This window comes from Gigantopelta aegis, chromosome 9, assembly GCF_016097555.1.
Source record: "Gigantopelta aegis isolate Gae_Host chromosome 9, Gae_host_genome, whole genome shotgun sequence".
Taxonomy (NCBI): Eukaryota; Metazoa; Mollusca; class Gastropoda; order Neomphalida; family Peltospiridae; genus Gigantopelta; species Gigantopelta aegis.
This window is the reverse complement of record NC_054707.1, coordinates 70,530,098-70,555,090: the sequence shown is the minus strand read 5'-3', so window position 1 is coordinate 70,555,090 and position 24,993 is coordinate 70,530,098. Positions and strand designations below refer to the sequence as shown.

The following is a 24,993-nucleotide window of genomic DNA, read 5'->3' as shown; positions in this document are numbered from 1 at the left end:
CGTCATTTTTCATGTTTTTAAATCGTTTAAATTTCATTCCTAATGGAAAAGCTTGAGGATTCCCTGCTAAAATCGGAGACTCGAAGGGATTCCCCGTGTCAAGCATTTTGACAGGAGGCGGTTTCATCCCAGTTCGCTAGCCAATTAATGCCTGAGATACTTGCCGAGCTATCAGTGTAAATATTTTTTTGATTGGTGCAGATTATAATCCGTCATTTTTTAATTGAAAAAAGTGGTTTACGAACTTTCTTACTCTCAGCGCATGCGCACTCCATATGTCTGCTGTTGCGAACTTAGTGAAAACGTCGAAGTTTGTAAACAAATGTATCAATTTCTCGATTTTATGGGCTCTTATGACTTTGGGATTGATTGTAGATTATGCTAAATGTGTAATATATGTAATTTTCGTCTTATAAACGACACGAAGGTGTTTTTTGTGTGTCTTTTGTCCGGTAAACATCTGACATGCGTGGACTGTACCATTGCTGCTCATGCAAGGTGTGGATGAGTTGTGTGTTCTGTGCATTTCGTGGGCCTATACCACAATCAGCTAGCAGTCTGAGTAGGGTTTTTTTCCTTTATTATTTTAGTTTGGATCGACGTTTTGGAAATAACAAAAACAATTTTATTTTTTCTGTGAATTTAAATAAAATTATTTAAAAATTAAAAAAATAGCGAAAACAAAATAAAATTGAACTATAATTATTTCAGTTTGCATGTCAATCTGAAAGAAAGAACAAACTAACTGTAAACTGAAATAAACAAAATAAAACATTATGTACAGATTAAAATGCCCCTGTCACACAATCAACTCCGAGTGTCAACGTGCAGCAGTATTGTGCTGTAGTGCACAGGTAAATATTGTATGATTACACCCCTTCTCTGTAATGGTCTAGTCCGGCTCGGTCACAGACAGTCGGATAACTAGTCTATATTTAGACGGATGCGCGTCATAAATGATTTTTTAATCTAAAAATAGACCGCCACGCCAGAAAACTTCTAATGAATTTCGCTTGTACAATGCAGGAAATTAGCCTACTTTTCAGGACATCTAGTTTTCAAAATTTCCTTTGGAGCACTCCCCTGAACTCCTCTAGAATTCATTAAAACGCAACAAAAGTGGTCACACCAGTTAGTTACTACTCAAAATAATTTAAGGGTCAAAAATTTATAACCAAATAAGTTTCAGAGTGTATTAGATTGATGATGTAAACTACACCAATTTTTTTATTTATTGTTCCATATTTACAAAAAAACACAAATACACCTCACTGTATACAAGAAAGTCACATGACATGCTGTCAAAGTTGAAGGTTGTCAAACATGGATTTTACACATTAGAACATTCGTTTAATAGTGTGTGAATCCACCCCTGGCGCGAATACACTCGACACATCGTTGCCTCATGCTGTTGATCAGACGTCTGAAGAACTCTTGGGGAATGGCCTGCCACTCTCCCATAAGAAGTTGACCCAGATCATGAAGGTTGGCCGGAAGGGCATGGTTATCCCGAACTCTCCTGCCTAATTCGTCCCAGGCGTGCTCTATTGGGGCCAAGTCAGGCGAATATGCTGGCCAATCCATCCTGGCGATACCTTGTTGTCTGAGAAAGTCCGTTATCACCCTGGCGCGGTGGGGTCTGGCATTGTCATCCTGCAGAACTGCCCCGCCGCCAATCTGCTGAAGGCCTGGGAGAACCAACGGCCTGATAATCTCATTCAGATAGCGGATTCCATTCAGATTGCCATCCACCACATAGAGGGGGGTCCTGTGGAGGATAGAGATGCCGCCCCACACCACGACGCTGCCACCACCGAACCGGTGACAACGTTAACGTCAGCGAAGCGCTCCCCGGGACGTCTGTAGACACGAACCCGACCGTCGTTGAACTGGAGGCTAAACCTGGACTCATCAGTGAACATGACTCGACCCCACTGAACACGTTGCCACCGCAGCTGAAGCGTGCACCAGTGACGTCTGGCCGTTCTGTTGCGTGGTAGGAGTGGTGGTCGAACAGCCTGGCGACGGCAGCGTAGATTATTGGCTCTCAGACGATTGCGTATGGTTTGATCAGACACTCGAGTTCCAGTCGCAGTCCGCAGATTGTCACGTAATCGGCGTGCAGTGGTTGTGCGTTGACGTAGAGCCATATTGGTGATGTAGCGGTCCTCTCTATTTGTAGTGCTTCGGGGTCTTCCCGAACGTGGACGATTTCGAACAGAATTCGTTGCTTGGTACCGTTGCCACAGTCGGCCAACGACACTCTGACTGACACCAAGTCTCAGAGCAAAATTTCTTTGCGTATTGCCATCCTGAAGCCAAGCAATAGCCCTTCCTCGATCTTCGATAGTCAGTTGAAGTCGTACCATTGTCGAATTTGGAGTGTGCACCGTACACGAACGCAAGCTCCAATTATACGGAAATTCAGCATTGGGAACATGGAATACACGTGCAAAGCGTGCAAATGAAGCGCTTTGTGAAAAAGCAAGTTATGGGCACTTAGCAGACCTTTCGCTTTCGCCCTAATTTACGTGCAAAGTAAGCATGTTTTCGCCATTAGAACTAGTCGACAGTGTCAATGACAGTGGATTTTAATTCATTTATGGGTTGCTTAGACCCACTTTCGTCAAAATGCAACAATACCATGCGTGACATTATGGTCTAGCTAATATAATTGACATTCAGAAAATAATGTCGAAAATATCGTCTGACCCTTAAATTCTTTTGAGTAGTATATATATATATTAACTTGAAAATAATACATAACAAAATGATAGATTAAAACATATAAGTAGTACACGGTGTTCATGTACAAACATTTCGATGTTAAAGATAATGAACCATATATCTCAAGATATCGGTTGGCCAAGATTACTATACTAGCTGTATATTATACCATGGGACCATTTCTCGACCTCGAGATATCCTGTAAATACTCTATTGTTATGAATACTTAGATTGGTCTAAATGATATCATGTGATTTTAAAAACTGACGTTCATAGCTGTATGGATCTCAAGTTTGGACTACTTTCGTTCATACAATATGTAAAGCGGTTCTGTTTCATGTATGCATGGATATAAAAAATGATCGCGTTAATAGTGGGGTTTTTTTTACCGCCTAAAGTAGGCTATAAATTAAAGGACCGTACGTAGCGGGAAACAGGGCCGAACATAGCAGGGGTGATAAGCAAAACAGGGCCGAACATAGCGGGGGTGAGTAGGTAAAACAGGGCCGAACATAGCGAGGGTGGGGTGTAGGCAAAATAGGGCCGAACATAACGGGGGTGGGGTGTAGGCAAAACAGGGCCGAACATAGCGGGGGTGAGTAAGTAAAACAGGGCCGAATATAGGGGAGTGAGTAGGCAAAACAGGGCCGAACATAGCGGGAATGGGGTGTAGGCAAAACAGGGCCGAACATAGCGGAGGTGGGGTGTAGGCAAAACAAGGCCGAACATAGCGGGGGTGGGGTGTAGGCAAAACATGGCCGAACATAGCGGGGATGAGTAGGCAAAACAAGGCCGAACATAGCGGGGGTGAGTAGGCAAATCAGGGCCGAACATAGCGGGGGTGAGTAGGAAAAACAGGGCCGAACATAGCGGGGGTGAGTAGGTAAAACAGGGCCGAATACAGGGGAGTGAGTAGGCAAAACAGGGCCGAACATAGCGGGAATGGGGTGTAGGCAAAACAGGGCCGAACATAGCGGGGATGAGTAGGCAAAACAAGGCCGAACATAGCGGGGGTGAGTAGGCAAATCAGGGCCGAACATAGCGGGGGTGAGTAGGAAAAACAGGGCCGAACATAGCGGGGGTGAGTAGGCAAAACAGGGCCGTACATAGCAGGGAGGAGGCGGGAGCAAACTGCTCTGAAGTTGTTACACGTGTGCAGGGGAGGGGGTTTGGGGGTCGAAATATCCCCGTTTCAAGCAGATTTTCGTTTTTACAAAGTATTTTCCTGGGGAGAATGACCCGACCACCTAAAATATCTTATAATCTTGACTCCCACCGGCGCACAATTATTCCGTGAAAACGTGCCTGTAATAAACACATGTAAAGTGTGTTTCGTTGGTATTAGTACATTTCCCGTCGAACGAGTTTCCACGGGCTGTTTAATATGCTGTTAACTGACCATAGCAATGAAATGAATAGAAATACGTATTGTTATCTGTGTTTTGTGGATAATGCGCTAGCATCGGATCTCTTCCTTCATACTCTAAAGTCCTGCATTTATCTTAATTATTTTAGACAACTAGTTACTGGCGATTAGCTTGAATGGTCGGTAAACATACATTCCTTTCTTTTCCTTATTTAGTCTCATCAAGTCAAGACATCAGCATTTGACCAATACTATTTAAGTTACTAACTGTGTATGATTTTCAAGATACTTTAGTTGCCTAAGCTGAAGATTTACGCTTAATAAACCCATTTAACATGGCCTACCTGTAGTTAAAAACACTGTGCCATTTTCTGAAAGCCTTCTTTTGCAGTTTAAAAGGCATTTAAAAGCCGCTTTAAATTCTGCGCTAAAGATGTAATACAAGAAGGGATTCACCATAGAGTTGAGGTAGCCTAACCACATTACACATATTTTAAGCTGGATTGACCACTGGAACCCTTCGAGAGCATCGCCAATCAATACAACGAAATATGGCAGCCAAAACAGAAAGAAACAGCCAATGACGATTCCTAAAGTTTTTGCTGCTTTTGCACTTTTTCGGGATGCTGCGTAGATTCGTTTTTCAGCGCCTGAGACAGTGGTGTCGTGTATGGCACACATATGACGGTTTGCTGTCACAAATATCTGCCAGTAACAGTACAACATGACAACAGACGGCACCCAGAAAGTCAGGCTGCTGAAAAACAGAGCGGACGCAAGGTTTAAGACGAGTGGACAAGCCCCGTCCGATAAACAAGCGACTAAATCTTCTATTCCAATGATATGAAATTCGTTGAAGAGAAATACGCTCCACGCGACGAAGATAATGCTTATGCAAGCACTGATCACAATGGCGGTCATTTTGGCAGTCAGTTTCGTGTATAGGAATGGCTTGCACACGGCCAGGTACCTTTCAACTGCCAAACAGCACAGTATTCCCATAGAAGCTGAACAAAATATTCCATCAAACATGTTAACGATCAGACAGAACCACTTTCCGAGCAGCCAGCCGCTGTTCCACTCTTCGTACAGACGGAAAGGCATAACAAAGATGGCGAGACTAATATCTGCGCAAGCCACAACTACGACGAACGCGTAGATGCGTTTCTGAAGACTTCTGAACGCCGCCACAGCTGCAATGACGAACATGTTTCCAATTAAAGTTACGAGCGAAAACAATAATATAAATACACAGTACAGCGATTTCAAGATGGCCGACATTGGTGGCGGCGGAGGCGGGAAGTCCGCCAAGATGACCTGGCAACTGAGTGACGTATTATTCATGGCAGAGCGGACATCGACTGACGAGTGGACGCTGAAAATAGATAATATATCCCGTTATGATTCACAAACACGGGTCCCAGTCATATTATATAAAGTAATATGGCATCAAACCGTCACTATCGGAACTCCCCTGCGCGTGCTGTAACCTCACCGTGGTGCAGGGGTGTAACATTCTCTTTGAGAATGGCCAATACAGCACAAATTGAAGTTTAGAGTAAAAGTCAGTATCTATCTGTGATATTTGTATTTGTATTTTTGCACAGTTCTTTACACTGTTTTTATTTATATCTTGAATTTTTGTGTTGATGTTGATCATCACCTTATTTGCTTCCATTACCATAGTTTGACACCCAGTAGCCGATGTATTTGTCGTGCTAGGGTGTCGTTAAACATCCATTCATTCATTGATTAATTTACTATCGGAAATCCGATAACAAACTATTTATGACATATGTCCTACAGATACCTTGACCGCCTTTAATATCCTTTTAATACGTACAGTGAATCACTTTGGCCCGGACGATGTCATATCTAGAATGTTGACGTCAAAAGTTAAAGTGTGTTTTGTTTAACAACACTACTAGAGCACAATAATTGATTGACCATGTTATAATGGTAGCACATTCAGGACAGCTCCATTGATGGACTTCAGAGAAGAGCTTTATCACCGGACTACTTGGCTTAATTAAGTCGAACGCGTCGAACAATATTCAGAGTTTGTGTGTTTTGTTTAACGACACCACTAAAACACATTGAGAGGAGAGGGCCTCGTAAGTTGGATAACTTGTGCCCAATCCTTTTGTGTATATATGTTAAATGACATAAACTATGTTTTTAATCCAGCACATTGATTTATTAATCATCGGCTATTGGATGTCAAACATTATTTGGGTAATGTTAACATATATTCTTACAGCGGAAACCTGCTACATTTTTTCCATTAGTAGTAAGGTATCCTTTATATGCACCATCCCACAGACAGGATAACACATACCACGGACTTTGATATACCAATCGTGGTGCACTGGCTGGAACGAGAAATAGCCCAATGGGCCCACCGACGGGGGCCGATCCCTGACAAATATCGCATCAAGCGAGCGCTTTACCACTGGGCTACGTCCTGTACCCTATCTAGAATGAACAATGCACCTAAAATGAAATTTGAGACCCAACAAATATTAGACGACCAGAAACACACAGACACTGATATTCCAAACAAGAACATGTATTTAATATTAATTAATTTCAGTCGTTAAAGAGGCTCAGTTAGTCGGTATATCTTATAACGGGAGCACACTCGGAACAGCCCCTTTGATGGACTTCAGAGGAACGCTCTACCACTGGGCTACACTCTGCTTAATTAAAGTCAAGGCGACGAACAATATTTAGATAGAAGCTAGAGAGGAAACCCGCTATATTGTTTCGATTAGTAGCAAGGGATCTTTGCTATGCAGCATCCCACAGACAGAATATCACACACCACGGCCTTTGATATACCAGTATAGTGCACTGGCTAGAACAACAAATAGCCCAATGGAGCCACCGACGATATTTAGAGAGACACTAGATACATGCGTATCTGTTGTGGTTCGTTTATAATATACTAATATACTAGTATAAACTCAAAATAACAAGATTTTGGTGATTAATTATTATTATCATACAAAATAGGTTATATACGTTATTTGTAACTCATTAGGCCTAATACAATAATTTCTAACCTTATTAAACTGATATACTGAAACTTATTTGGAAACGTCTTTATTTCTGAAAGTATTAAATTTGGGGCAGCAGTTAACTCAGTGGTAAAGGCGCCAAAGGTCGTCGAATCAATCGCCGTCGATGGACCTGCCTTAAGTTTTCCCGTTCCAGCAATGGCATATCAAGTCGTGATATATGCAGCCCCGTCTATAAAGAAGCATATTATATAACAAGATCCTTTGCTGCTGTTCGGTATTGGAAGCCTATGTGGCAGCAATCAGGAAGCAGTGGCGTACCTAGGGTGTGGCAGGTATGGCACGTGCCCTGGGCGCCTCTTGAAGGTGTGTGTGTGTGTGTGGGGGGGGGGGGGGCAGTTTCTATTAAAGTCAGACCGTGACGTTATCTCAAAGATGGGTGTCAGATCTTTGGACAGGGTCGCAATTTCAATGCTTGCCATAGGCGCTATTTTCCGTAGATATGCCACTGTCAGGAGGTATTGTTGCTTTTGTTTGTTTTTGTTTGTTTGTTTTCCTGAATGAATGAATGAATGAATGAATGTTTGAATGATTGAATGAATGAAATATTCACGACCGTCTAACACGAATAAAAACATCGAACACTGGATGTACAAAATAAACCACGCACTTACACTTACCTGCCTCTTTCCAACACTCCTGCAGCTGGCCACACGTACTGTGGCTTTATATATGGGTTTAGTAATGACTTGCTGAAAGTCGTTAGGAAAACACAGAAGGACCAATTAAATTAATATATTGATTTCTCTTTTCTACTATTGGACAATGAAGAGATCGATTCTAGTCTTCCTTTTTATTAATGTCATTTCAACTTATTTTCGTGCTTTTATCCAATTAAGGTTCAAGCACGCTGTCTTGGTCACACACAACTCAGCTATCTGGGCTGTCCATGACAGTGGGTTAGTGGTTAGTGAGAGAGAGAGGGTGTAGTGGTCTTATACCCAATGAACTGTTAAAACTCGCTATGGGTGGGAGCCGATACCGAGCTTCGAACCCTGTACCTACCAGGTTAAAAAAACACCGGAGGACCAATTAAATTAATATATTGATTTCTCTTTTCTTCTATTGAACAACGAAGAGACGGATTATAGTCTTCCTTATTATTCATTTCAACTTATTTTCTTGCTTATATCCAATTAAGATTCAAGCATGCTGTCCTGGGCACACACACCCCTCAGCTATCTGGGCTATCCAGGACAATGGGTTAGTTGTTAGTGGTTAAGAGAGAAGAGGGTGTTGTGGTCTTATACCTACCCATCGAGTCGTTAAAACTCGAATTGGGTGGGAGCCCGTACCGGGCTTCGAACCCTGTACCTACCAGCCTTATGTCCGATATCTTGTTAAGAGTATCCACTGACGGGAGTGGCATATAACGTGATGGTAAATCAACAGCTTCCACCTGAGGAGTATAATTATACATAAACATTTTATTATATACACGTGGCAAGATGGTTGACGGTAAATGCATTAATTACATACACAAGCACATACAAACATACATATCAATATATTATGTATTAATACAGATATTTAATACAGATATACGGGTATCCATGTACTTATAAACGAATAGATTGTTAAACCTATATATGGTGCAGTATATAACGGTAATATTTCATTAAATATTTGAATTTATTAATTATTATGCTTATGAAACATGCTAATTTCTTTAGGGAACTAATTCGTTTATTCTCCATTAGTTCTCTAAATTTATAAGTACTTGGTCGCGTATAATAATATGGGTGTCAAAACTGGACTCTTGAATTATGAAAAAAATGGCAAATGAAAAGATAATGGAACTCATCGCCAATGTCCATTACATTACATAATGTACAAATTCTATCTTCTATAAGTATGTTATTCCAGCGTCCAGTTTCAACGGGTAGGTAATGGTTAGACGTTCTAAATTTTAAGTCTTGTCCAAAGTTTTTAAAGTAGTTTATTAATATTGCTTTCGAAAAATTGTTGTTCTTTGTATAATCGGTAACTGTTGCCTCGATGACTGTGATATGTTATTTTTCCATGTTTGTAAATACTCATCGCATTGTCTTTGTTTAATTTGTTGTGAGAGACAATTTATTGATCAATGAAAGATTTTTGTTATCCAGATATTACCCATCCCCAAGTTATTCAGTGTGTTTTTAACAGTGGTAATCCAGTAATAGTTAGTTCCGTTAGTAAGGTGGTCATTTAACATAATTTTGTATAAAAGAGTAGACAATTTTTCTATATATAATTAAGTCAATTGGCATTCTCACTAACTCTCCATAAAGCATAAATACTGGCGTTACTTTTTTAACAGTTATGGTGTCTTAGAAAGTTTATTGGTACAGAATTAAATATATCAAGTTTTTCATATCCCATATTTCGCATTCATATAATAAAACTGGCAGAACCATTGAGCCGAACAATTTAGGTTTACATTCGGTTGATGATAGTTGTCCTTTGATTTTGGTAGTACAAAGTACATGACCTTGGTAGCATGTTGTTTAAGTCTATTCTTAGTAATTCGAAAGTTGTTTAATTTTGTAAAAGTAATTCCTAAGTATTTGTATTCTTTCACATTTTCTAATATATTATTTCCAATCTTAAAATTATGTTTATAATCTCTAGTGTTACCGTTAAAAATCAATATTTTCGTTTTGTTACCGTTTATTTTAAGTTTCCATTTATTGCAAAATTAATAAAACATATTTAAGGTTGTAAGTGTTGTAAGTCTGCAGTAGTGGTTGATAATAGGGCAGTATCGTCTGCATATAACAAGCAAAGCATGTGTAAAGCAATATATATTGGGTGATCTTGGTTGTCTATTGTAGGGGAAACCCCTTCTCATCCATGTCTAGATAAATAATCTTCTAAATCATTCAAATACAGGGAGAATAGAATAGGGGATACATTTTCACCATGACGAATACCGTTGTTACATGGGAATAAAGTGGATTGCTGGTTATTTACGAGAATCATTGATTTACGACCTTGATACATTTGATGGGTAATTCTAAAAAAATTACCGGTTATGTTATGCTGTAGTAGTTTATGCCAACGTTATATTCTAAGTACCGTATCGAATGCTTTCTCAAAATTCACAAAAGCGCAATATAATTTCTTTTTCATTTTTTTCAAGATATCTATTAAGTGAATATGGTTTGTAGTTGAATAGCCTTTACAAAACGCAGTTTGGGCCTCACTAATGGTATTATTTTTCCTCATTGAATAAACTTAAACGGTTATTAAGTAAAGTTGTGAACAGTTTAGAGCAACAGCAAAGTAATGTGATTGGTCGGTAATTTGGGGGATGTAGCCGACTTTTTTAAAAATCGGTATAATGATTCCGGTTTAAACGGAATGCAAGTACGTAGGAACAGTTGTCTGCCCGGACTTAATCTCCTAGGAATGCAGGTCCTATATATAGGTCTAATATACCTAGGAATGCAAGTCCTAGGTCTTATGTTCCTTAGGAATGCTGGTTTGACTGCCAGAATACCAAATCCGGGCCGAACTTGCATTCCTGGACAATCAAAATTTAAGCCCGATCGTACACATAAAAATTAGATTATAATGTAAAAAAAAGCCGAAAAGCAGTTTCCTTTCTGGTTTATTTAATTAACTTAGCACACTGGCGCCTCTTTTTATTTAAATATTTTCTATTTATTCCAATATTTTCCATTTATATCATTTTCAAGAATATGTACACATTTTGTTGACTTTATTACTTGAGCAGAACCAAGGTCTTTATTCATTGCGTGTTGATATTAATAAATGCTTAAACATTTAAAATAATGTTTAAAAACTCGAAAACGTTAGAAGCATGTTACATGTATTAGTAATCGCAAATAAGTCTGACTTGCCCATATGATATACCAACAAAATTGTCTGTTAAACATTATGTACTGGTATTTAATAATAATAATAATAATAATAATAATAATAATAATAATAATAATAATTAACTATAAAAATGTGATATTTGCGTTATATAAAATATCTTGGTATTTTACATTTTAAGTTAGTGCTTTTTTGTCAGTAATGTTGCAGGCACGTATACATTGGGTGTAGGGTGGGGTGGCGTGGTCTAAACACCCCTCTTCAAAACGGAAATTTCTACTTGCCACAGTCAGACCCCCCCCGTATAACTTACTGAACATGTGTCTGCTTTGTCAATTTTGCTAATTTAAACAAGATTTAATTTGATTTAACATAATATGATAACTCACCCAGTGCATATTGGGCTCTGTGATATCTTAGTCAGAACCAACCATATCATCGATAAAAAAAAATTGTTTTCATTAAGGTTTATCAATTAATAGAAATATCAGTGACTAAGAGTGGGTTTTATCAGCTCAATAGGTCACTACACCGACTAAAACAAAACAGTAACCCCTGAACAATTATCATACTGCCAATAATACGCACACACAATATACAGAGATACTTTTAAACAGACTATCTACTTATGACACTTTTACACCTGGCAGTTTTGGTCACAATAAGCATTCAGACTCCATTTTTGGGAGCATTTGTACATGGATTGCAACTAATATTTTGAGTAGAATGATGGAAATACATGGTGAAGTTTTCAGGTCAGCTCATTTTGCCCGTCCGTGTCCATTCCCTCCTCCCCCGACCCCCACCTCCACCTTGTCTCGTAGGCTTATGGTGTAATAATAGTACAGAGACCCATTCCCCAGCTCGTCTCTTATGCTTGTGATGGTCAAAACTATAATAATTATGATAATTATGATAATTAATTTCACGTGTTTTGATACTATTTTGAATTGTTCATCTATCAAAGGCAATTTTTCATGCTTATTATTCCTGTTATTTTTATATTGTAGTAACTGGTCATGATAGTACTAGTTATTAGTACTAACTACTAGAACTAAGTACAGTTATTAAGGCTTTAGTTCAGAGATTTTCATGAATCATATATATGTAATAAGCAAAATATCGAAAATAAAATTCCAGCGGAATAGGAATACTATGATTGAAGTCCTGTGGACTACAAGTACCAGGAATGAATGTCCCACGGACTTAAATTCCTAGGAATACAAGTCTCACAGACTAGGATTCCGAGGAATGGAAGTCCGATCGGAAAAAGATTAAGAAAATCACAATTAATATAAAATATAAACTTATAAAACATATTTTAAAAATTATGTTGGTGTATATCGAAATTGGCTTTTACTGTTAAGTTTTTTTGAGTTTTCATATATTTTTTCTTTAAAACAAGTTTGGGCTCCATTTTTAATTATGTATTTCTTCGTGTTGAACACACGAACATATAATATAGCCTACTTTATATCTGTAGATTCATTATATACTTTAAAAAAAAGCAAGATATTCGTCCTACTTCAATATGCTAACAACAATTCACTCACGTGTCTGATCCACAAGTCTATGACGTTAAACAAAATAATTAAGTTGATACTCAAACTTAAAATATTTTTTTTGACATAGAGATTTAAAAGTTTGTAACCAGCTTATTAGGTACTTCCTCATTCACATCACGACCAAAATCACTAATTAGGTAGGTACCTGTATCAACACTTGTATGACTACTGTTTTTAGAATTAATCACTTTGTAAATTGGTATACTGGTTAGTTCCATGTGTTTCGTTTTCTGTTTTTGTATGGTCCAAGCTTGAAATGTAATCTAGAAATTCATTTTTTGATGGTTATCACAGTTGTAATTAAGATCTTGGATGCTCTCAGGCACTATTAGTTCTGTTTTGTAACCATCGCAACTTACACTGGTGTCATAACAGGTACCTACACTGCACTGTTGTTTATTCATAGCATAATCAGTATATTGACTAGCACTGTGTATAGGTAATGCTGTATCAGCATGTACGTTGTTTAAGTACCGGTATGTACACTGTTATGTGTTTTAAACACTTTATAATTTACACACTGAATGTTACTCTGAACAGGCAGCTCTGTGTCGGTATGATAACCAGGTTTTAGGAACAACACAAGTGGGATGAACATCAGGTTTGTACTTGGGAACATGTCTATCTATCCCTCCTGGCCTGTCCTAGGTATTAGCTGCTGTATTTACTGGCATTCAACTGAATCTGTTGCTAATGGGTACAGTGATGTTTTGGGTGGGGGAGTCTTGACGATTTCGTTTCCGTGGTGGTAGTGTATTCTTTTCAAAAGTTGAAATGGGTATGTATCTGGATGGTGGTCTAGAATAAAATTTATCTGGGAATATCTCCTCACCATCGATGAAGAGACGGTCGAATTTTACAAATGCTCTCCTGTTTTTTCTCCTGGCTTGTTTATAGATAGGATACAACTGTTTCCTTAGCTCTGAGATTTCCTGTGGGTACTGTGCACTTATGCCAACTGGTATTCCTGCTAGTTTTTTTGCAGCCTTTAATATTCTGTCTTTGTCTCGGAATCTGGCAAAGTGGGCCACTATTGTCCCAGGTTTATTCTGTGCTACACGGAAAGGACCTAGCATGTAGGTTACCTGTACAGGGGCATCAGTTATGTCTATCTCTTTCTCAGGAAATGTTCCCAGTGCTACTTCAGTGCCCTCATTTTGCCCACCCTCTGGCACCCCATAGAACAAGAGGTTGAACGTCATGGTCCTGTCCTGCATGTAAAGTTATTCATTGTGTGCCTTGACATATTCCATTTGTGTTTCACTCAAACTCTTGGAGAGATAGTGTATGTCTTCATGTGCAGTGCTCATGTTTTTAGAGAGATTATCTGCTGTTTTCCTGAGGTGGTTAATTTCAGAGTTCATGTTATCGTAGGTGTTACTTATAAATTGGCAGCTGTCTTCTACTTTAGATATTCGCTGATGAGCCGTTTTGACACTAGTAGTCAACTGAGCCAGTGTATTCTCGATTGTGCACACTTTGATGTCGATGCTTTCTAATCTTTCAGTTCGTTTGTGAATATCACTGACAGTCAGGTTTAGCCGTGAAATCTGGTCGCATAATGTCTGAGCCCACAAGGGTGGACTGACGGAACCACTTGACTGCATGTCTACAATGTTTTGCGAAAGCGTTGTATACATTTATTGTTGTTGTTGTTGTTCAGGTGGCAATGGCGGACCTGGATGATATTGCGACTGAAGCATTCCGTCTGTGGAGCCTAACAAGTGAATATTGGGGTTTCCAAATTTGGGCGATTTAGTGATATTAACATAGTTCGTATGTGCAGCTAATTTTGGATTTAAACTCATTAGTTCAACACACCACACCCTTTGAAGGCATTAATCATAGGGTATTGGTTGCGATGGAGGAAAACCTGTCTACAACGGCGATCGATCCTAGAACCCATCGCACCTGAGGCGAGATCTCTACCAGAATAGATTTCTTTGGAGCAGAAATGAAGTGTTGTGGTCATAAGGTTTCACTTAAGCAGACTTTTATTTGAGCAGCGAAATTCCGTGAGAAAAACCCTGCTTCAAAAAGCAAAGAAAAAAAGGAGATACATTAGTGAGATCCGTTAGCAATGTTGTTTTGGGGACGTGCTTGACAAAAGTGCCAATATTTTACCAAATATCATTTTGAAGCTCCCTGATAATTGTTTTTTTTTTTTTTACATATTGATCGCTAATACACACAGTACAGGAAGAAACCTGGCAGCACCCCCTTTCAATAATGTTCCGGTTAAATACGTATTTTCTGACGGGTTTCTACCTGCATTGTGTGTATTAGTGACAATATGTGATTTATTATTATTATTTTTTTTTTTATCAGGAAGCATCAAAATTATCGATGTTTAGGTATTTAACGTCAAACATAGGATTGTTGTTGTTGTATTAGAGTGGGAATCTTTGACTACCGTTTGGTAGGTGAGAGATTGCGCAATATTGATATTCTCCTACGGTTAGAGAGTGTGATAACTGTCCAAATGTCTGTCTAGTTCTCTTACCGTCAGAGTGCTCGCGCTAGGTTCGGATGAGCATTCTAAAACTGGTTAATCCATCCTTCCACACTTATTAAATTTACAGTCGTGATAGGTTTTGGCATTGATAAAATATAATAAATTCTGCAAAGGCAAGATAGTGTCTTTAATAGTATCACGACTTAAGCTGGTTAACAATATTTCATAATATTAAGACGTTCATCGAAGGAAATCACCTTAATCGTCCTATCTAGTAATTGCATTGCTCTTAAAGACCCAAGATATTCCATAAAGCGTCTTAGCAGTCATTGTAAGCATTAAATAATCGAATATGTAAATGCTTTTTCAAAACATAATTGTATAACATATAGAACGCATTTTTCGGTTGCTTTGGGGTTTTCTTCAATCTATTTGGCTTCGTTATAAATCTTATTAAGCTTAATATATATATTTTTTCCTTTTCAGGTAATTTCTAGCTCATACCTCTTACATACTTGTAAGTCAATCTCTGTATTGCGATATAGTGAAGAGAGAGAGAGAGAGAGAGAGAGAGAGAGAGAGAGAGAGAGAGAGAGAGAGAGAGGGGGGGGGGGGGGAGGGGGAGGCAGACACACAGAGGTGAATATATAGGCAAAGAACCAAATGTTCAAATCAAACCACTTGTAGAACATTAAGTCATATGTTTTTCTAGTTCCAACCAGTGCGCCAGAACTGGTCAAAGGCCGTGGTATGTGCTTTCCTGTCTGTGGGAAAGTGCATATAAAAGATTCCTTCATGTGCTTGCTCTATCAGTGCAGATTATAATATAATTACCGATGTGCAACTTACGTCTCGGTGCTATTTTAAATATTAAACAGCTATTTTGTTATAGTACTTGAACATTTTCACAATACTTGTATCATAGGTAAGGACACTGAATTACCGGCTTCTTGCACGCTGGTTTTTATATGTATTTAAAGGGACATTACTTGAGTTAGAAGCTGTTTTATAGGCTAATAAGCTTTTTTACATCTTGCTTAGGACAAGCAGATACATTTTGGATATATAGACATTGATATTCGAAGCAGGAAGATATAATTAATATGTACGTTTAATCCTTAAAACATCTGTTAGCTGTCGACAGTCTATTGTATCGTTTTAAAAGCAAAGTTAATTTTGTCTGGACTAGAAGATATATGTTTGCAGGCATCCTCCAATTTTAAATGAACTAAAACATTCGAAACCAAACTATATCTGGTACGACAAAAAGTTCTAAAAAAAAGTACACAAATATCCGGTCATCTTGATAGTAAAAATGGTGACTTGAGATTTGAAATATATATATACCTTTGCTATATACTAGTATTTGATCGCATGTTGGTGCTAGTAACTAAAATTATGCCTGATGCAATATCTAAGTTTTATCTCATACATTAACATTGTAATGTGTATTTCTAAACATGACAGAAACACACAGACAATCTTATCATTGGCTTTGTAAATTAACATTTACTGTAGATTGTTATGGAGGAAAACGAGTTTTCTTATTAAAATGGGTGAAATAATAATGAACAAAAACAATAGTGGTACCAGTGCTCACCATCTAACTGGAATCGTCTTACTTGTCACAGAATGGTACGTATTGGCTCAATTCAGATCTACTAATGCAGACATTAAGATATGATTTCATCCGACAGTGCTTAGTGACTATTAAATCAAAGTTCGTGAAGTCAATATACTGATGAATATATTTGATGTCAAATATTAAAAAATATACTTGATATCAAAATAGCTCAGTATATATATCAAAATATACTGCTTAATGTCAAAATATTGTACTTGATGTCAAATTGTCAGTGAATAACTATTAACGAACATCAATTGAGGTTAACTATATTAACAATGAATGACAATACAGTGGTAATAGCATTCGGGTGACGACATTTACTGTCGCCCAAATGCTGCTGGTTTCCAAAGCCCGATGTGTGACGGAATTTTCTTATAAACTGAAGCCCGAAGCCCGCTTTCGCACACGAACACCCATACACCAACACCCACGGTCCCTCCCCTCCCGCCCGCATATTATAGTGCTGATAGTCTTACGTCTATCAAGCCGCTCACCTTATCAATGAAGCTAAACATTTCAACTTATTTTTGTGCTTAAAGGGACACACCCTCGTTACGTTTATTTGTTAACCATTACGGCGTTGTTTTTCGCTATTAAACCCCATTTTTCACAAATAAAATTGCACTTTACTTACATTTTATTATTTAGAATACACATTTCCATTCACCTGAAGTGCTTTTTGGTAATCCTGATGTTTGTAAAACCACGAAATGCATTTTTTGCATTTTTTTTACAAAACGTGTTGTCGAGAAAAAACCGTTAAGCAAGCGAGGTCCAATCTATTTTTAATGTCACAGACGTTGGTATATCACGTGACCGTTATCATTTTGGTTCGGTTTGTTTTCTCGTGCATGGTTCGCGCAATCAAACATCCGATTTGTTGTTGTTCATTTGTGAGATTTTTCTTCACAGTTCGTGAACATTTTCAGTAACAATAAAGTTCAGACAAGTAAGTGTCTCAATACAAAACGTTACAAACCCTTAAAACCAATAATTTTGCTAAGTCTTACGATATCTGGAGAGGGGATACAACCAGGACAGAACAGTTGGAACATGTCCAGGAGAGGTGAAACGAACGCACCCCAAGTCTGTGAAATTTGTCGTGACGTAGGCATTGTTGTGCTTCTACCGGTGACATCAGAATACTAACTTTCAAAATTATTTAAAGCAATTGGGACATGGGGGATTCCCATGGTATTTATCGATATAAAACCTGCTTTTTCACTCCATTTGATAAAAACGTGATCTAAGTGTGTTACAGGTTTGTAGATTAACTAAATTATAATTTATTTTCGCTGGATGGAACTAGGGTGTGCGGCTTTAATATATCCAATCAAGCACAAAGCTAAACAAATCCCCACCACACCCCAGGGGAGATAAGTCACAACCGTGGTTTACCTCCCATGCGTGATGTCATAATTTTGTTGTTGTGGTGACTTGTATTGTTATGGTATCATCAGTAACAGTTGTGATAATCGCTACACAGGGGACTGTATACAGTTAGCAGTTGTGTCTAAAGAGACATTTTTGTCGCAGGAGGTGAAGGTTTGTTTTGTTTAAGAAGACCATTGATTTATTCATCATCGGCTATTGGATGTCGCAGGAGGTAATGACGTCATATTTACAGAATTTCGAACCAAAACGCTTTACATGTTGTTTCATCTTTTTTTCTTCTTTTTTTTTATGGTAAGTTTAATTAATCGATTTTCCTAATAAAAATAATTTGTATTTATACTTATTTTTGAGTTTATATCCAATTAAGGTGCAAGTACGTTGTTCTAGGCACACGGCTTAGCTTGACAATCTGGGTTATTATTCGACATATCGGATATCCTGGACCTATCGAATTCCGTCCCATTATGATTAACAGAGAAACGCAAGGCCCTACTGCGCATCTTCATTCCAATAACTGGATAAATTTAACGACATCATTGTTTACCTTGTCCAACACAAAGTAAAATAATAATAAAATGTTTGTAATTACTTACCTTTGTTGTCGACGAATGTAAAATTCCCACCAGTCACAAACGCGGATATGGACAACGGTTTCTGTATGCAACAAAATTACCGCTACTGTACAAGGAAGAGAAAAAATCTTACTTTTTCCCACCCTAATTTTCTATTTTGATCGATCGAGATTTGGTTCGTTGATAGGCTACATATGCAGTGATATTTAAAGTTCGTGCTTGCGCAATGTAATTAGAAAGAGTGCGGAAGTGATAGGCTCTACGGGACGGAATTCGATAAGGGACAAACAAACAACAAAAACAACCCCAAAACCCCAACAACCAGAAACAAAAAAACAAAACAAAAACGACCCCCCCCCCCCCCCCCCCCCCCAAAAAAACAACAACAAGCACACTAGGAAATGCTTGATTTTTATCACTAACGTAAGAATTCCTTTCGTTATCACCGTGGCATTTTGAAAATATCTTAATACATAATTAACTAATCTGTATGAAATTTTAGCCTGTACAAATATACAGTATAACTGACTTCCATGCCCAAAAGCGTATGTTTTTTTTTTTTTTTTTTTTTTTTTTTTTTTGTTTTTTTTTTTTTTTTTTTTTTTTTTTTTTTTTTTTTTTTTTTTTTTTTTTTTTTTTTTTTTTTGTTTTTTTTTTTTTTTTTTTTTTTTTTTTTTTTTTTTTTTTTTTTTTTTTTTTTTTTTTTTTTTTTTTTTTTTTTTTTGTTTTTTTTTTTTTTTTTTTTTTTTTTTTTTTTTTTTTTTTTTTTTTTTTTTTTTTTTTTGTTTTTTTTTTTTTTTTTTTTTGTTTTTTTTTTTTTTTTTTTTTTTTTTTTTTTTTTTTTTTTTTTTTTTTTTTTTTTTTTTTTGTTTTTTTTTTTTTTGTTTTGTTTTTTTTGTTTTTTTTTTTTTTTTTTTTTTTTTGTTTTTTTTTTTTTTCTTTTGTCATTCACGAACAGCATGAATAAACGGCACTGGTTCGGTGTCCACCGTAGCGCTTCAGCTGTCTTTCACAACAAAAACCACATAATGCCATTCATTACATCTAAACTTTAATACATAACCTTTTTCGTAGATGATATCTGAATCTTCTAAGCTTTGTGTTTAGTGTTAACTGCACACTCCGCTTCGAAAGACAAGCACCGTGCATTCCCCCCCCCCCCCCCCCCCACACAGCTCCTTACACTGTGGTTTTACATGAGTCTATATAAATATGTTCATATACTTACCATTTGTGACACCCAATAGCTGATATGTATTTTTGTGCTGGGGTGTCGTTAAACAAACATTCAATCAATCAATCACCAGTGTACGACGCGCACCAGCACGTGTATATGACTCGCACCCATTTGTCAATTTTCAAAGTGTACGAATTGTACCCCGTAACCTTTTGGTTTCTCGTTAGATCGTTTTCTTTTTATGAATTATTTTTATTTTATAACTACATTTCTATCAAAATTAACACACAGATACTACATGTATATGCATGTGGCTGTTGAACTGTGTGCGTGTGTGCGTGTGTGCGCGTGTGCGTGCGTTTTGACGAACCCAGACATTGTCATATTTATTTGCTATCAATAGCATAAACGTCATGAAATGTTCAGTTATTATTTGTGTGAAATTATAGAAAATGTATCACTGGTTTGTGACCATGGTTTATGATATTCATGTTGGCTAACTACAATTACATGTACATGCGGGGGTGGGGTGGGGGTGGGGGGGGGGGGGGGGGGTGTCTGGGGGCCAGACAGGTGAATGTATAGGCAAAGAACCAAATGTTCAAATCAAGCCACTTGTAGAACATTAAGTCATAGGTTTTTCTCGTTCGAACCAGTACACTAGAACTGGTCAAAGACCGTGTTATGTGCTTTTCTGTCTGTGGGAAAGTGCATATGAAAGATCCCTTGCAACTAATGCAAAAAATGTAAAGAGGTCGGTGTAGTGGCTTTACACCTACCCACTGAGTCGTTAAACTGGTTGGGAACCGGTACCGGGAATCGGATGCAAAGCCAATAGCCTACCTACCAGCCTTATGTCCGATGGCTTAACCACTACGCCACCGAAGCCGATGAATATTATCTTTCTGGATGACCATTGGACCGTAGTGGAATAGCTTTAAATGACAACCAATCAAGCTGCACCAGTCACATCTACAGCAATCACAAAACGGACCGTCATGCGGGCAGACGTTTTCACGTAGGCAGCATCTTCAAAGTCCATGAGTGTAAAGCATGACAATAATACTACCTACAGCTGCACACTGCATCCAAAAGGATTATGAGCAAAGAGCATGAACATGTCAATTATCATACAAAAGTGAAACTGTCTAGCAGCTGCCTCAGCTATAATAAAACTTTGTGTTTTAAGTCACCTGTTAGGAATAATACCAAAAGTTGCAATATGCCTAGTAGTATTCCAAAATTCAATTGTTGTCAACGTACTAACTAGTTTTGCTACAGATGATATCAAAAGGATCATGTAAAAAGTCGCTAAACTTCGCATACAATATCACCTTATATCTTTCTTTTACAGCGTAAAATTCAAACACATTAGTTTTTAATGTTTTAAGATATTTACAAAAATGTTACGGTGATAATGAAAAAATGGAGCTTACCTAAGCAAAAAATTCGTGTGCAATTAATTCCTGCCGTACACCGTGCACTCAACACATTTTATTTACGGTTATATGGCACCGGACATATGGTTAATGACCACACAAATATTGAGACAGGAAACCCGCTGTCGCCACTTCATGGGCTACTCGTTTCGATTAGCAACAAGGGATCTTTTATATGCACCATCCCACAGACATGATAATACATACCACGGCCTTTGTTACACCAGTTGTGGAGCAGTGGCTGGAACGAGAAATAACCCAATGGGCCCACCGACAGGAATCGATCCTCGATCGATCGCGCATCAGGCGAGCGCTGTACCACTGAGCTACGTCTCGCCCCCTCCAGCGCTCTGGAAGACGATTCCTACCCGTACAAAAAGCAAAATGGACGGCGGCGAAAACTTGTGTTCTGTTTTACTTAGGAAACTCAGCGAAGTGGATATTGATGACATGATTAGAATCTAGTATGTGGAATCTGCCACTGTAATGTTGTTGTTGTTGTTTTTTTCCATGTTTTGTCTGAACAAAATGTAGTGGAAATCTAATGCAGGATAATCATTTACATTACTTGTCAACAATGTGGTTCGGACTTTAGTATCAAGCCGTTAAAACTAAATCGTTTCGTTTAAAAGGTTCCGTTTAAACGTTTACAGAATTTTATTGTTTTACGCATTCTTCTTTTGTTTAGAATCAAATTTTAAAATGTGTTTCTGTTATTTTCAGGCAATGAATATGGAATGGACTCTTGCAGCAGTTTTGCTGGTTGTCTTTGTGCATACCATCATGCCTGTCACAGGTATTGTAATAACTACTAATGTCCATTTAGGACCTATTGAATATGATATTCATATAATGACCAATTACTTAATTAAAAAAAAAAAATCGTATTCCACGGGAATCATAAAAATCATGTAAGCTAGCTATTTTTGTATTCCATCTCATAATATTGCGCTTCCGACTCAAAATGTCCGCGATTCAAAGAAGCACAGAATTCTGCTACGATAAATTCGCAGCTGTTGACACAACCACATATCGGCTATTAAGTACACATGATCATCTGAGTAAAAATTTAGAAAACCAAATCATTCATTTCTGTTGACTGATAACAGACGGGCTAAAAAGAAATTCATGAAAATAAATCAACCTTTTTGACTCTAAACAACCAGTCGAATATTGATTAATCCACTTATTCTTTATCTAACAAAAAGGGGTGGCACTTTTGAGACCGTGTCATTTTCCACATAATGTTTTGTCAGGCAGCAGACACCGATATGTGTGCTACACATTCTTTCCAAGGGTTGCGATTATTTTTAAATGTCTAGGTTATAGAATGTGGTTACTAATAGTAAAGGGTACAAGTTTTCGTTTAATCCATCTCAATTCACTTTGGTAACACGGTCATTTGATCCAAAAGCTAACGCTGGTAAATGGATGTGCATGGGTGGAGAGAATGGTGCATAGTCTTCGTGTATAATCTCAGCAAGTATGGTCATATAGCATTAATTTATCTACTTAGCCGACTCCGTATGGGCAACAGTAACTTAAATGGTTATAAATTCTCACGATACATAAGTGACAATCCATCATGTGAGTGTCTCTTCGTCGTTTTTAAACCGATGCATCTGATCGTAATTGAAAAAAAAAAGTAGGTTAAAGAATTGTACCTGATAATATGTGTACGAAATTCAATTGCGATAAAAGATCTAAAACTGACTGAGTACGAAGTTTAAGCTAAAAGTTTAACTTAAATTCGATTCATGTTATGTTTTGTTTTGTTTTTGTTGTTTGTTTGTTTTTGAGGATCGCTTTGTCATGTATGTTTGCACAGCAGTATTATTAAATAAGAAGTCCATAATGAAGTCAATTTTCTGGAAAAGATCCAACAGAACAATATATATAATGGTGTTATATATTTTTGATAGGATAAGCGATATAGATTGTCAAAAATCAAGAAAGATATATATATATATATATATATATATATATATATATATATATATATATATAATAAATAAACCATTAATTTTCATGGTGTTTTTTAAATACGATTTTTATCATTAACTCCTGATTTGTAAAAACAATATTTTCACTTATTGCTTTGCGAGGTCTGCAACTAATGCACTATTGTATTACCAATTTTCGATACGGAGACACATTAAGAGTATTTTGATTTCCCAGGTAGAACATTTCGTACTTTGTCTAAATTTTGTCAGGTCATAAACTTTACAGATTAACTGTCTATAGCTTACTTGTTTGATATCAGTAACGGCCATTTAATGAGTCGTTTAATTTCACTTGAAATACCATAACATATGAAATAGTATCATTGCATCTCAGAGCATAACATTTTAAAATGTAAGCAAACACAACATTCTGGTGCTAAGAGCTATGTTTTTCAATATTATATTATAGGAATGGTTTTCGAAAACAAATTCAATTGTTACATGAATATTTGACGTGAAAAAGCAAAAACTACAGGACATCAGTGACTTACTAATATGTACAACAATATTTAGTCAAATAAACTTGAACAGTAAATTGCATGAACTACTATTCTGATGCCAAATTCCTCGTGCTTTGTCTTTAGATGTTCAACATTCATCTCAGCGTTACTACTCTAAACTGTATCTTCCTCAACGAAACCACTCCAACCCATTTGGTTTTAAAGTGGACATTAGTTAATTTAGCATTGCTTTCTGTTTAATATGATACATTGGCATCTTTCTTACGGGTTTGTATATCTCTAATTTGTACATAGTTTGGTCAGAGAGGAAATTAGTTAATTTAGCTTTGCTTTCTGTCCAGAATGAGGCATTGACATCATCACGGGTTTGCATATCTTTAATTTGTACTATGAGGGCTATTTTGTTTCTAAAGATCCCAATGACTTGAAATCAACCCTCAACCTTTAGTCCCCCAAAAATGGTCACTTGACAGTCATATTTGAACCCACTATAAGGCATTTCTGGATAAACAAAAATTGTCTTCATTGCTGTGGATGGAGAAACTGCAAGTAGTATAAGGGCCTTCCTGGGGCCATGACCTACTTTCCGTGACCTTGACCTTGGTGTACTTGGCAGGTGTGAGTCATAGTGGTGTGGTCTACTAGGGTGAACGCTCGCCCGTGCCCCTGACCGACTTAGGTTGGTACTGACGTCCTGACCGATTTGTTTAGCATTGACCGACTTAGAAGGCAGTGACTGGTATACCTGGGCAGGTGTGCGACCTTGGTGTAAGTCATAGCCTTGACGTACTTGGTGTGTGACTCATCACCTAGCCTTGACCTATCTAGAGGGCAGTGACTGGCATACCTGATACAGGTAAGCAGCCGTGACTCATATTTTAGCCTTGGCATACTTGGGCCGTTACTGACCTCCTTGGGCTGGCCTTGGTCAGGTTCTGACGTCCTTAGACTAACCTTGGACTGCTAATTTAGAGTATAAATACAGTATTTTCTTAGTATCTTCATTTGCTCGTCAAATATAAGTATACAAACGAGATCTACATTCTGTTTTGCTGTGGGAAAAAAAGTTACTCGTCAACCCAAGACTTCCCCAGGGAAAGAAATTACTGCGGAGGAAACAACTTGTCAACATACCCCCTTAGAAACCAAGTGTTCGTCAAGAAAACAGTAAGTTGTTATAAAATTTTTTAGTATTCAAATTTTTCGCAGCTTACAGAAGCAGAGTATTGTAGTGTGACACTGTATATGTACAGGAAACCATAACAACACAAAACTATCAACGCAGACCTATGTAAGATAAA

At 37.6% G+C, this 24,993-nt stretch overlaps 1 protein-coding gene across 3 annotated transcripts in view; it reads left to right on the top strand.

Moving 5' to 3' along the window:
- The first annotated feature begins 18,045 nt into the window (after window positions 1-18,045).
- LOC121381402 overlaps window positions 18,046-24,993 on the top strand; it is a 42,695-nt gene continuing 35,747 nt past the window's right edge. The window contains exons 1-2 of one of the 3 annotated variants that reach the window (XM_041510697.1): window positions 18,046-18,251; window positions 21,952-22,024. In XM_041510697.1, the coding sequence (XP_041366631.1) occupies window positions 18,240-18,251; window positions 21,952-22,024 (85 nt within the window). In that variant the 5' untranslated portion in view covers window positions 18,046-18,239. Of the gene's footprint in view, window positions 18,332-21,951; window positions 22,025-24,993 lie in introns of all 3 variants that reach the window. The other 2 variants (XM_041510696.1, XM_041510698.1) reach the window with 2 other exon arrangements.